The sequence below is a fragment of the Gadus chalcogrammus genome, chromosome 13, assembly GCF_026213295.1.
Source record: "Gadus chalcogrammus isolate NIFS_2021 chromosome 13, NIFS_Gcha_1.0, whole genome shotgun sequence".
NCBI lineage: Eukaryota > Metazoa > Chordata > Actinopteri > Gadiformes > Gadidae > Gadus > Gadus chalcogrammus.
Window position 1 is genome coordinate 12,698,859 of NC_079424.1, and position 14,899 is coordinate 12,713,757.

Below are 14,899 nucleotides of genomic sequence, written 5' to 3' on the forward strand. Positions count from 1 at the left end.
CAATTGATCGTATCAATGTTAAATAAATAATTTAATTATTGTAAAATGGCGTAGCATTGAATGACGACAAAATACCAAACTTACTTTCACATATCCTTTATTATAACATAAGATAACATACAGAAAAATAGGCTTGGTCCATGAAAATATCTAAATTTCCAAATAGTAATAGTCCCGATTACTCACTGAAATAATTTCAGCCCTAACGGTACCCCCACATTCCTAATATCCCCCCAAACTACATTAGTGTATTTAGACAACTCTGAACATAGAAGGACCGAGCTTGACAGGTCCACAGACCGAGCTTCAGTGATGCAAACAATGTTGCATACAATGAACACAACATAAATTGGCTGCCAGAGATATTAAAACAACTGAAAATGTAATAAAGAGGCAAGGCAGAATTAGTGACCAATGAGCCAGGCTAGATCTTTTTTTATATGGCTTCTCTGCTCATGATTAAAAATTAATTTAAAAAAGCCAATGATTCATCGATACCCACCTGGAAGCTTTAGTACTAAATGATTGAAGAATGTTTCAGCTGGAAAAAAACCTAGAACAAGTTTACATCTTATTTTTTTTCCTGCGTTGCATTTACAAAACAAGCCTAGAGTTATACAAGCTAATTGTTTGATAATTGAGTACTAGCTAACAACACATTTAATATAATCAATATTAAAAAAAAAAACGTTCATACCCAATACAAAAACCAATTTTCACGGAAGTGGTTAAGCATTAGAATTTAGAGTAGGGGGGAATTCAGGGACGAAAAACTAAAAGTATTTCTACACATATCAGGTAATAAGTCATGACAGGTGACGTTCTGATAGTGTAGTAGCATCATCAATCACAAAGGTGTCCACCACCACCAATACTACCGGATGGGGAACTGGCGGTTCTTACTCGGAGGCGTGTACAGCTGACTCGCAAGGGGGTGATAGCAGGGAAAACACAGGAACCACACTACTAATTCATTGTACCTGGATATACCTTGTGTGGGAACCGGTGTATTAAAAGTTGTGCGACACAAGCACACAGTCCATTATAAAATAAACCAATGCTTCCGGATCAGGCTCAAGCAACTATCGATAGGAGTTACAGCATTAGGTTGATTTGATGGAAACATCCAACCCGTGGTCCATGTCTTTCTAGCTTTTAACCCCCCCAGGCACCCCCCCCCCCAAAAAAAAAAAAAAAGTAACCACCAGTTGTCCCCCCACCACCACACACAAATCACTGAGAGCCCAACAATGTTACTATGTATAACGCCTGGCCATAATGGAGGAAAAACCTGAATCAAGAGAAAACAACAGCCTAGGTGTTCCTGATGCCCAAAGCCTGCTCCAGCTCCTGTCTCCTCTGCTGGACCTGCAAGACAATTCCCCAGAGGGACTTTAGTCACGTGAGGCTCCGTTACAAAATAATACAGTATTTATATTATGTGGGGTTATCTATCAAGTAAGTGGAGGCCATTCACCAGCACATGAGATAGCATGGGTAATGTAAACAGGGGAAAAGGGGGAGGAGGAGAGCGGTGTTACCTTGGAGTAGAAGTAGCGGCACACGGCTTCCTGGGCCCAAGGCTGGAAGTAGAACTCGGCCCGCCGCTCCTCCTCTGGGTTGCCCACCACATCCGTCATGGTCTGATAGGGGACAGGGAGGAAGACATAATACAATGAGAACAGAGGCTGGCTAGAAACAAGCGCTTGGCTAGTCCCACTAATGTGAACTTCGGTGGCGTCGCCTCTAAACGGGTTGACCAGTTCGATGACGGATGTCTTCCTTCTCCACAAATGATCTCTGTATGTACGGAAGGGGGATAATTTTCTTCTTCATGAGGGATGGCTTAATATTTTCATGTTCTGGTTCGAATAGGTAAATTGCTTCTGTGCACTTAGTAACAAAATGACCATGTGTCCTTGGAGGAGGAACACGGGACGCTCGCTGAAATGTTATGATACCATGTTTTCTGTCATCTCTTTTTCAAACCTCTACATTCTATTTAAACCATAGCCATTGTATTGGGACGTTTATTGTCGTCAGTCATCACATCCATGTGGAGCCTTTGGTAACCTCCCACGCTCACCTTGAGGTCCCTGCACTGGGACTGCAGCCAGTCGTTGATGAAGCCCTGGGGGTCCCTGGCGAAGCTCAGCATGAACTCCCTCTGGGTCTTCAGCTGGTTTATAGTCTCGATGGTCTCGTGGATCTGAGGCGGGAGAGGGGGGGGGGCGTGGGTACAACGTTAATTCATGCCGTCGTTTCAACTCAACCGTGACGAGGGATTACGGTCACCATCATGTCAGGGAGAAATGTTAACTCGCTTTGCTACACGTGGAGCAGTACATAGTAATCCGTTGGGAACCAACAGGTAATGGCTTTGGTTGTACTGCATTACCATATTTAGGTGCTTTAAATGCGTTCCCAGTTTATAGCAATGGAGGAATAATTAAATGTGTCAATGAGCAGGTACTACTTAATATTGTACACACAAATACATCAAATGTTTTTTCTTAGCAGCATGAACAAATTACAAGGCCGTATGGAGCCATAGAAGGCAACAGGTGCCTCCAAACCAAAAACAAGCAGTGGTAGTTGACTTTTCCCCCTGTCTGGTAGCGGAGATTACACAGCCAGGGAGTATGACAAAGGACAATGTGATTACGGTGCGCTCGCAGCCAGGTTAACATGACCCTGGTCCACTTCATGATTGGAAAACCGTTGAAGAAACCCTGGGCTGCAATTTTACCATCACACAAATGGGGATGGTGGTGGTGGCGGTGAGGTTGGCGGGAGAAGTGAGCGAGAGCACAGATTACTGTGACATGACGGCCAGACATAAATTGCCTGTTGGGATTACCTCAAAGTGAGGGTGTGGGTCTCAGGGCGACTACTCTGTCACAGGCCACTGACGGGTGTGATGTTGAGGGTAGTGGCGCTACAGCTACTGCGCTTGCTGAGTCACTTGCCTTTAATGGCTTATGGCCCAATCCCATTTCTACCCCTCCCCCTTGTTTAGAAGGGGTAAGGGTAAGGGGTAAGGGGTAGAAATGGGATTGGGCCTTAAACAATCTACCGACGATCTCCACAGGGCCGCAACTGGGCTTCTTGATGATGGGCTCTTGCTTTGCTGGTGGGTACATGGGCCATACCTTGTTATCCAGTCCAGCTATCTCCTGCTGGCTGGCAGTAGACAGCAGGAAGGAGTTCATCTGAGTCTTCAGAGTGTCGTCCACCTCCACATCGATGTCGTAGCATGCAGTCTTCTTTTGGTCATTGGGGTCGACACTGGGAAAGGAACGTATTGACAAGACATTAGGTCTGGTATTGAGTTTTGCAGCAAAAGCAAGCTTTGTAAAACAGGGAAGAAGAATACAGTCTCTTCACTCAACACTAATGAGGCGAGCATAGAATGGAGTTGGGGCAGCATCACTACATAACTCATGCACCCACTCACTACCTTGACCACAGTTGCCTTTTGTCCCACTTCTGACAGCCTGGGGCAGGGTCGCCTCCTTTACTAACAATCAGACAAACCAACCATTAACGGTATACATATTTTAATGCTACCCTGGTGGTTATTCTGCCATTTGAAAAAGGTTTCATTCAGGGCCTTCCAAAAGCTCACGATTTTATAAATGCCTTTCACAAACACACAGGCACGTTAAATTCCAATTAATTTAATTTGATTGCATTTGAGTGAAATAATGTGAAAACACTGAATACAAACTGGTTTCTGTAGTCGCTGCTGACTCATTGCTATGGTTACCCTTTCCTAGTGACATGCCATAACCCATTTGTGCTACAGAACCGTCTGAAAAGCCCTTAAGAATCTGAAGAATTTTCCATTCAATATCCCAAATGTAAATAGAAAAGATTTGTTCAAACACTAACTTTCACATGTCATTTTTATTCATAAGTATGTTTGAAGGCCTATGGCTTTAAATGGTAACGGACAGACAATATTCAAGCAAAATGTCATAGGTGTGTATACAATACATTCGGTCATGTAAAATTAAATCCTTCTCGAACCTTCTGCCCTAGGCATAAACCAGGTTCACAAAGAAACTTGGCTATAGTCACCTGATGACATGATTGATGATGATTGGCTCTGGGGGCATCAGGAGGGCATGTAGACGCTGCGGGATCTCAGAGAACTTCATGCGTTGAGTCTCAAAGATCTACAAGACAGAAAAAAAACATAAATCCAAACAGGTCGGGCTTAGTGTTAGAAAAGGCAAGACATTTCGTCGTATTTGCGATAACAAAACCATTTCCATGTCACTATTTCCATCATGCAAATAAGGTAGTAATAAGTCAAAAGGATGCCCTTAACAAGAAAAAGCTTTAGGAAAATAATCCCACAACATTTGTGCATTTTTTTCACACTAAAAGCAGCGCAGTTAGCAGCAAGCAACAACTGGAGGACACAATTGAAAACATCTCTGGAATGACAAAATAGATAAATGAGAACAATGTCAATACATTCCTGTAGGTTTAGAGTGCTGTGTAACCATTAGGGCTGGCCCGAATGCCATTTTTCAGGCTTCGAATACTCGTTGGTTTTTCCGAGCGAATATTCGAATACTCGTTCCAGAAAAACACACCATCAAAAACAACATTAATAATCCCTACATACTCCCTGGAACCGATTTTGACAGTATCTGCATATTTTGTTGAAGATTTAATAGCTTTTGAATGTTAATTAGTAGGCCTAAGTCAGTTGGAGTTCCTTAGTTTTTCCCCGTGGAAGCGAACAGCTGTTGTTCCGTTCCAAATCAGCCTTACTCTGCCATCTCAGCCCTTACGGGAGCTTTTCAATTCATTTTGGAACGTGCAACTTTTCAGGGAATTTGTACAATAACTCCACAACAAAGACCGAATATTGATTGTCATATGTGTCCATATTATATCCATTATATTGACCGGGTATCCCCAAGACGCTCACGCTCTGCAGCAAGCCAGTCACAGTTGATGGGCGCTGTACAGCGAACGTAAACAAACAGCTAAGGTTAGCATTTTGCTAAGCATTACTTTTCCGCCCGAGATCCCGCAAATGTTGTGTTATAAAGTAAAGGGAAACAAGATATCTATTCTTCCTCCACCTCCCTCGCTTCTCTGCTTGGTGTCGCTTAGTTTGCCTCCCTCGCTCTGGTAACGTCATGTACGTGAAAAAAAAAAAACGAAACACTGAATACTGATTTAAGCTTCGAATACACTTTCCGAACGAGTATTCGAATAATTCGGGCCAGCCCTAGTGACCATGCGATCATCGTGCCTTGGCAGTCATGTCAGATCTTCATTTGATTACACTACCCAAATGGCTTCATTGAACTCCATATATATGCATGCATCATGTAAAGATTATTCTTCTTGACCTGCTGCAGGTACTTGTCACAGTTGATGAACTCGCGCTCGTGGGGGTCCTGGAGCTTGTGGGTCTTGACGTACTGCCAGAGGGCCTGGATGATGACGGGCCTGGTCTGGGTGTGAATCCCCAGCATACGAGCCAGTCTGGGGTCCAGCTTGAACTGTGGGGGCTGCGGGACCACATAGAAAGAGGGAAGATGAGACAACATCAGCAACATACTTCATACTACAGCATTGGAAAGAGGTTTTTTAAATATTTGCTTATTACTCCAATAGTCGCGATTCCACCATATGAACTTTACCCCAGTATTAGGAACCTTTACATGACTAACAGTTTGGGGTCATTTTGGTGGAAACGTGGCTTTATTATGTATATGATTGCACCCATTGCACTCCCCATTATCCCTAGAAGGAGGGATTCCACACTCTGCGTTCCTTCCCAAGAGTTCTTGCTTGAGAATTACCTAAGCCCTTTTGGGGGCTAGATTTAGCATTATAAATAAACTGCCTCCAAAGCCTGTTGAGACTGCAACTGTTATTAAGGGCTATACAAATTGACTGGAGAGCAAACACTTCAGTGGGTGCAAATCCTGACACACTCAATCGTCTGCTACAAGGACTGCTCGGTTCTGAGCCAGTTTGCCCATGAGTCCGGTCTCAACATGCTACTGCCTGCAGTAATATGAAACACCAGAGATATACTGGCCTTGTGTATAGTTCAATCCTGCACCGTTATTAACGCGTGCCAGTGACCTTCCAAAAGAGATAAACAGATATTTACAGATAAACATAAGGGGTCAGGCCAAGAAGGGCTCAGCCAAATGTTTTCACTCTAAATTGTTAGAGATTACAAACTCTTCTCCATCCAGCAGGCACACATTAGCATTTTCTATTTTCTCATTGCTGATTAATGCCCACCACCATTCAACTGCAAAACGAATCAGTCAAAGCAGGTACTCTGGATTCATTGATAAAAAATATATCAATGGATAGGGTTCACTCTTGATGCAGTAGACATTAGGGGTATAACAGTCCAGGTAGGTCAAGGTATGTTAAGGTTCACGGTTTTGAAAAAAAAAAAAAGAAAAAAAAAAGGATCTTTTTTTTTATTTTTTAAATGGCATAGCATATTTTCACACGGAATCATCGTCCCCCGACACCAGACTTAAATGACGCAACTGCTTAAACTGCTAGTTCCTCCAATCACCATCCTCTACCTTTATGTTATCAGGCATCTATATTTCTCTGAGCCCCACAGGATTTCAGTATAAAACACTCAAAAAGTTAATCATGATGAATATCAATTATAGTTACCGTGAATCAGGATATACCTTTCCTGCATTAGTAGCATATTAATTGATTGCAGTTTGTGTTAGTGCCTTTTTAAGAGTTAAGCATATATCATGATACTGTAAAAAGGCCTTTTTTTATTTGGGCCAGGATAATGGGACATGAAATGTTTAGATCGTCCCGTTTCTAGCGACGTCTGGTACGGGTCCGTTGTTTGACAAGAACCACTACACCCTTCGTACACGTTCTAAAAAAAAAAAAAGAAAAAAAAAAGGGTGCCATCTCTATATTGACCCAAGCTCCAGGGGCACTCACCTGGTAGTCCAGCATTAGCAGGACGGTGCAGCGGACGCCCACATCCCCTGGCCTCTTCACCTGGAAACCATCCGTCTCCTGTGTGGTGGCCGTCCTGTGCCACTGCAGAACCACATCAAATAACCTCACTGAAGATGTAGAACGTGCACACCTAACTACAAATGGGTTATACTACAGAAGGAACATTTTATTGAGTGCAATACATTCAAAGGTGGGTCCGGACTTACCTCAACCAGGTGGTTATCGGGCCCATACAGGTCTTTGTCCAACTCGATGACCAGGGACTTGAAGAAGGAGGAGAACTTTCTCTTCTGCTTGGTAGCTTCATACTTGGACACAGCCGTCTGAAGGTGTGGATAAAAACATCATTTACTACCAGGGCGCCCTGTGCTGAGTACGTCGCTGTGAGGTATTCCAACCGGAGAGTGGGAGAGCAATAAATAAAGCCAACTACGGTTTTACATGTGGATGGTTCCAGAACAACTCAATGGGGAGTAAGGCCTTACGTCCTCCAGCAGCCGCCCTTCCACCCGTAGCTCCCAGGAGGCCACGGTGCCCTCCCCATCCTCAGCGTCTGGCTTGGCAGGGTTGAATGTATTGGAAATGAAAATGCGCAGCTTTCTCTTTTGCTGAAAAGGGACAAAAAGTAAATCATTATGTTAACTGTACTAATCATTGGAAAATAAAGGGAACTATAGTGGGAACCTATAAATATAATCGGTTACAAAGAGGCAAGTGGTAGTGATGGTTCAAGGCGTTTCATCATTGAGACAAGTGTCTATGATGGGTCATGATGACAAACAAAACTAATTGCTACCTAAAATCCATTTACCATTGAATAACGTAATCTAGTCTACAAATGGTGATGAGCACCACTGGTCATGCCATTCCTTTTATCAAATAGCAATTAAAATTCAGAATGGAGTCAATAGGTGGGGGCGATAAACTGTTAAGAGTTGGCTAGCTTCGGGAGTTTAAAATCTAGATAATCATCGGGAAATGTGGGTTGAGTGAGAGGGGTTTTGGGAATGTTGATAGTAAAACACTTGTCAACAAAGAGGCACGGGCTGACCAGAACGCTTGGGCGGTATCATGGGATATCAGGGTATGTACAAATACCAAATGTATGATTCAATAATGTCAAAAGTACAGACACTCCTCTTTTTATTCAACTTTTTACGACATCTAATGAATTACATTTTTTTATCATGTTTATTAGGAATCTGTACTAAAACCCGGTATATAACTGCCTCTGGGGCTGAATTATTGAAGACCGTAGTATTGATAAGCTAAACAATAGCCAATAACTAAAAAGGCAATTATACAGGAGACGTCCCAAATATCAATTATAATTTTCAGAGCCCATAACATTAAAATGGCTGTTTAGAATTGTATCCCTCAAGCTCAACAGTACCAGTGGAGCACCAGTATATATGTAACGCACATTGACTGTATAATACAGGTTCAACTGACTTTCAATAAGTACATCGGTGGAGATTAATCGCAAAAAAGATTGAGAATTGTACGAAATCTCAAAAAATTATAGAATAAATCCTTATTCAATGGGCCAAAAGTTTGAAACCCCGGCAAGAATTGCCTAAGTAGGCTAATGGCACAGGAGACACACAGCATTGTGGGCTAGACAATGTCATACCCGCCATAATGACTTGTATAACCAGCAGCGTGGCTCTAAATTTATTTTATTTGTCATTACGAAAATTTCTCTATTCTTCCAACTCACTTTGAGGTAATTTTTTTAGCACTGTAAAGAAACATCTAGATACTTTTTCTATTTGACCTTTGATTTAATGTTGGATTTGTAGAGGAATTATAATACACACCCGTGAAATTTCTTTGACAAATCAGGACTGTATATAACAAGGTGCTCGAATAAGGGAAACCCATTTCCATTCAACTACAAAAGAGGAGCGCAATTTAAGTTACGGATCATAATGGCATCGAAGAAGTAAAGCCATCTCAATAACAACTACACATTCATAAAATAACTGACAGCAAAAAAAATAAATGAAGCATTCGGTTAAATGTCTGCTATGTGGTGAGATTTGAAGACGCGTCCCTGGAATGCTGTACATCATTTGAATGGAATACCTTAATGGGCCTCTTGAGTGCCTCCTGGATGTCTAGCCTCTTACGCATGATGGTCTGGTCCAGCTTCCTCTCGAAGGCAAGCAGATCCATGTAGGCTTGAGACTCTGGCACCAGCTCTCTGATCTGAGACAGAACACACACACACACACACACACACACACACACACACACACACACACACACACACACACACACACACACACACACACACACACACACACACACACACACACACACACACACACACACACACACACACACACGTAATTAGCATTCAATTAATTATGATAGTCAGTGCGTCAATAAAGCGTCTGTGTAATACTGTGATTTTATTTAGAAGGTGCCCGTTAACTGAAGCATGGCCGCTGATGCAACAAAAGAAAAATACGCTGCGTTCACAAGCTTATGGTGCCGGTGGTCAAGGCAATTCAATATTCCACCCATCATAAAGATGCTAGATCTTTATGATAGGTGGATTATTTAGTTGTCGGTAGTAATTAAACAAGGGCCTCAAATCCAATTATCTAGACCATAGCAGCAGGCCTTCAGAATGATTGTTGTTTTTTTAGTTTATACATACCCTTTGAGGTAGAATTTTATCAGCCATCTTCTTCTTCTTTGTGCTGTATTAAGAACAAGATTAAGAAATGGTTCTGGTTAAATTAGGTTAGCCAGTATTGGTTAGTAGAAAGATCCTCAGGCTTCAGTTTAAATCGAATAAATGATTGATAAACGTAGGAACTTAAATGCAATTAAATGGGGTAGAGTATGTGAAAACGAAATGAAAGAATGTGAACTTGTTTAATCATTAGTGTTTATCCCGAACATGCAGGCCTGTGACTAGACCGCTCTCCACCATGGGTAGTATTTACTGCTGGTTCCGGTTCTGCTGCTGCACCGGTTGGATCTGCTGGGGAGCGGGACGCTTCCGAGAAGGGTCCATCCCGCCGGGCATGCCGGGCCGTGATACCGGACTGTTACCATAGCCTGGGGGCCCCATGGCAGGGCCCTGGGGAGTCATCCGATTGGATGGGGGCATACCAGGTCTCTGTGGAGGAAGGACCAGAGGTTTCAGGTTCACCACTGACCAAGAGAGGAGGTATGGAATAGCGCTTACAGTAAAGTACTGCAGTTGCATAGGAGTGAGTTTAGCAACCCTAGCAGCAAGCACCTGAAATTAATTCCTGTAAGGGTTGGTAGTCATGGTGATAGGAATTCTTCGGCTGGTTCTTAACCCAAGATGACCACATTTCCATTATGAGATACTTGTATTGCGACACATTGGACATAATGTAGTGGATGAGGGATCTCTTTTCACGTTTGGATGAGGAGCGCCTAAATGATGGGAAAAGAAAACCAAGCCCTTGCATTTGTGTGCTCCCAACATTTCCGCAGTCAAAATCTGTCGAGTAATTGGGTGATGGAGAACAAAAATGATGCTAAAAGGCCAGGATTCCAATTCAATGAAGCAAAATTCATTTTCAAGGACGGCGTGTACTGGAGAGTTATGGACAAATGAAATAAATCAAAGCTCTTCAGTGCTTTTGATTATCACACCATCTCCACACAAGGTAGCCCGTTAAAATCGTAATCTTAAATGTGAATTCAAAAGGGTTTGCTGCCATACATTTAAGACGCGCAAGCTCTGCAAAATAATTATATCATGCAATCAGTAAACAAACTTAAGTTTAGACTAGACGCATCAGATCAAACCAAATATTTGCATCAACGGATAAAGACAAATATCATTGCGCTTTGACTGAAAGAAAGGTGCCAATTCTTTCCAAATCTAAACTTTTATAAAACAAAAAAGGGCATAATAAAATGTACAAATGTACATCCAGGTACAAATGTACCTGGATTGTATAGTAAATAGCAAACATGAAACACGTCTCAAAGCAACTCCGCATGGCGATCCTGCCTAATGTATAAAAAAACTATGAAACTAAATCTCCTGGCGACTCACCAAGCCATGTGATAAGAACTCAAATAGGCGGCTCCGAGTATTAGACTGCATGCGTTCGGATAAGGGACAAGCCACCTAGCTCCTCTTCTTCCCCACTCTTTTCAGCTCCGCTACAAGTCCTATGATCGTCAAGCGCTCTCCAGCAACAGCAGCGCTACAGCCCTCCCTCTCTCTGAACAGACTCGGGTGGAGCCAAGCAGGGCGAGATACAACCTCCCCATCTCATTCGCTTTATACTTAAGCCAGAAGTGGGAAACACCCGTGTCCTGTAAGCACATCTCAATGGCCAAAAGTAAATTTGTATATTGATATTAGAAATAAAATGATTGCTAAGAAGATAAAGGATAATGTCTGCTTTTAGCTCAATACATTAACAGTGACTGGTGGTTGATCCCATCTCCAAAATATCGACGTTGTTATGATTGGATTCACCAACCAAGTTAAATAACTTTAAGCTCATTCAAGTTTGAAATCTTATGTAGAAAAACACATAAGCTCTTAATTTTGCAACCACAATGGTGCACATCACTGGACTATTGTGGCTTATACAATCTTTTTACAAACAAACTGTGTGCAAAATGGGAGATTCTTATAGTATTGGAAACAGAATGTGTGGGTGGAATAGAAATTCCACACTCTATTATCACTATTCATCATTGCAACCTTGGTTTTCAACAAACAGATTCTCAGTGTTCTGCAGTACTCAGTGATTTGAGCGTTCTTTATAACATTCTGAAAGCCAGTGTGTGTGTGTGTGTGTGTGTGTGTGTGTGTGTGTGTGTGTGTGTGTGTGTGTGTGTGTGTGTGTGTGTGTGTGTGTGTGTGTGTGTGTGGTCAAGGATATAGGGGGGGGGGGGGGGGGGGGGGGGGGGGGGGAGAAGTGTAGCATCCTTTCACAGGAAATTCATTTTTTCACGGTAGGAGCAAGCTGCATGGCCTTGGACCGATCACAGGTTGTTGGAAGCTATGCCAACCTTTCGGCAGATCGTTTCAGATTGACGAAATATATTTAAATCATACTTACACAGTACGTTATATGGAACTCATTTGAGAAGAACAAGAGGTACGTTTGTTACTTCAAAATAAAAATAAATAAAAATTCTAACAAGGGACAAAAAGGGGTCAGCGAAAGAGATGTATCGATCTTAAAAGTTCGTCCTAGTTCATAATATAAACACAATTTAAACTTGTGTTTAAATGATCGTGCATGGCCAGGGTGCAAAAATCACAAGTACGGCAGTTACATTTAGAGACAACGTTGTCATGTCGGTGCACAACCAACATAGATGCAGCTGGAGTAACGCAGAGGTAAGAGGGCGATGCTATTGGCTTGAATTAAACCCAAGGCGCGACATCTCCAATATACTACTTTACCGTTAGTTGTATCCTAGCGATCCAAGTGATTCATTCAACTTTGTTTTGTTTTTTGCACCAGAATACAAATACACTGAAATAATTGTAGCGTCAAGATATCCATATGTTGACATTAGCTGACGTACAAGTTAGCAAAGCTAATAGAAGTGGCTAACGCTACCACTGTTAGCAGCGCGTTAGCTACCCCACACAACAAATCACACAACAAAGTGGTGTGTGCAATAAACACCACTTGCACATATGCGATTACAGTTTTACCAAATGTTGGTCATGGCCTTATCTTAATATGGTTACGTGTCCACGTTAAGAACATAAACACAACTAGCTCAGTTAGCTACCTAACAAAGCAAGGGGCTAAAGGCTTTGTTCTAGCTGACACGCTAACGCGTCAGCACCAGCGACGGAGGGACGCTTACCGGGTATCCAGGCCCGGGCATCGGGGAACGGTACATATGATTTTGCGCGCCTGGCGAGGGTCCCATCCTTCCAGGTGTCCCAGGGCCCATACCTGGTCCTCCACCCGGTACCGGTGGTCCAGGACCCATTCCACCGCCGCCACCTCCTGTCGGTGCCGACTGAAAACCACCTCTGGCCGCCATCTCCTGAAATCCGCCGCCTGTGGTGGTGTGGAAGTACCGCGAGAGGAAGTGTGTGTAAAGAAACGCTAAGTAGTATTTACGCGATGCAATATCTACCCCTGCTGTATAGGATGTGCATTACTTACAATTAGTGTTGGGTCATGTGTTCATCATATAAATCTCATGTAAAAGTTCTGGAATCCAACTCCTTTGGGACAAGAATGTTTTAAAATATCTCAATTAAAAGGGTAAGATGTATATTATTTGTAGATAATACTAATGCAAAAATGCTTATCCAAATTTACTCAAAATCTAGATTTCTTTATACATTTTTATAATCGGATTTTCAAGCCTCTCACAAAGCCCCCCATTAAGTAATTAACCAAAAATAGGCGTATTGTCTTTCAAAGAGAATGCGTCAATGGATCAACTAGTTAGTGCTCTTGATCATACTAGCCATTGAGCTGGGATTGGGATCATATTCTGTGGTATCAGGTCTTTTGGATCCAATAGATAATTGACATCCCGATTGCCATTGCTGCGAATGTGCCCTGGTACTCGCTTATATCGAGAGCGACTTACAGCGGTTCATACACACATTACACTTCAACGATGGAGTCAACCATGCAAGGCGACAGCCAGCTCGTCGGGAGCAGTTATGGCACTCGGCTAGGAGGAGCCATGGACCTATTCTAGAAGGGGATCGAACTAGCGACCTTCCGGTTACAAGGCAACCCATACTTGAGAGATATGTCAATTTTACATTAGGCTACACAATACGTCTCATATCCCAAGCACTCAGAACTGCAAGTACACAGCTGCTTATTAAATAGGAGAATCTCCTGTTGGCGTTGACCCAATTTAAACCGTAAGGTGGACTTTATTCTCCAATGCACTATTAGAAGCCTAGTTGCAGACGTCATCAAGTCACAACCAACACATAGATTCAGCCATTCCTTTATTTATGAGGTCAGTCTTGCAGCAAATTGATAAATGCAATATATGTATGAAATAATCCAAAGGAAACTACTGTGCACGTGAGGAACATTTTCTATCTATTTGGGTTCATCTTCTTTTCCTCCTCCAACCAGTCCGACCTGGACAACATTTAATCACAGGAGAGAGTTTTTAAGATTGCCTGGATTCTGTCCCTCCAGGTCAGTACCACATCGGTGCACACAGGTCACTCTCACAGTTAAAATAATAGCAACAGCGGAGGAATCGCCCATTTGTTATTCTGGGCAGCTCCGCTCCATCTCCATGGAGATGGGAGGGGGAAACGCATGCTTTTCCCCCCACTGATTGAAGTATGGATTCAAACTTAATGACCACATGTAAAAAAAGAAATAATTCTCCTATTTTCTTCTGGTATTTCCGCTCATGGTACTAAACATTATACTAGGCACCCAACTGATCAACCCTAACCTGTATAGGATTTTACAATTTAATCCATTTTCCTTGCGCCTGTGTGATATTGAGCTGGCAAGCTGAATGGTTTCTATTATATGTATTAGCCATAAAACTCAACAGAAATGCTAAAGGAAAAGGGAGTTTTAAATTATTCATTTGACTTTCAGCCTTGATGAAAAAAAAAAAGTATTTTTGTATGATTAAAATGATTTGAAGGATGTATTGATTCATAGAACAGCACTTAGTTAAGACGCATTAATCACAGCATTGCAAAAATGAGGTCACAGTTCGGTTACCATGGGGAATCGGGGATGATGATTTACAATTTTAAAAGAGCTGTCTCTCCGTCTTGTCAGGCCAAAATCCACAGCTCATGTTCGTACCCAGCAGATTATTGAATGGCAGCCCTATAAGCAAACTATAAATGCTGAAAAAAGGAACTCTAATGTCATGTAATACTGATTGAGGCCATTATCCAATAGTGTTA

The 14,899-nt window shown here is 42.3% G+C and overlaps 1 protein-coding gene across 2 annotated transcripts; it reads right to left on the minus strand.

Annotated features, from left to right (window-relative positions):
* Positions 1-62: 62 nt before the first annotated feature.
* Positions 63-13,079, minus strand: smarcd1 (SWI/SNF related, matrix associated, actin dependent regulator of chromatin, subfamily d, member 1). Of its 2 annotated transcripts, none has more exons than XM_056605652.1 (13): positions 12,841-13,079; positions 9,957-10,132; positions 9,665-9,707; positions 9,085-9,207; positions 7,482-7,604; positions 7,203-7,319; positions 6,976-7,077; positions 5,379-5,540; positions 4,084-4,181; positions 3,153-3,288; positions 2,087-2,209; positions 1,542-1,643; positions 63-1,368 (listed from the first exon to the last, which is right to left on the minus strand). In XM_056605652.1, the coding sequence occupies exons 1-13, from the start codon at positions 13,021-13,023 to the stop codon at positions 1,315-1,317; spliced, it is 1,542 nt and encodes a 513-aa protein (XP_056461627.1). In that variant the 5' UTR covers positions 13,024-13,079; the 3' UTR covers positions 63-1,314. The 2 variants fall into 2 exon arrangements, with proteins under 2 accessions (XP_056461627.1, XP_056461628.1); XM_056605653.1 differs by lacking the exon at positions 12,841-13,079 and adding an exon at positions 11,051-11,705.
* Positions 13,080-14,899: the final 1,820 nt, after the last annotated feature.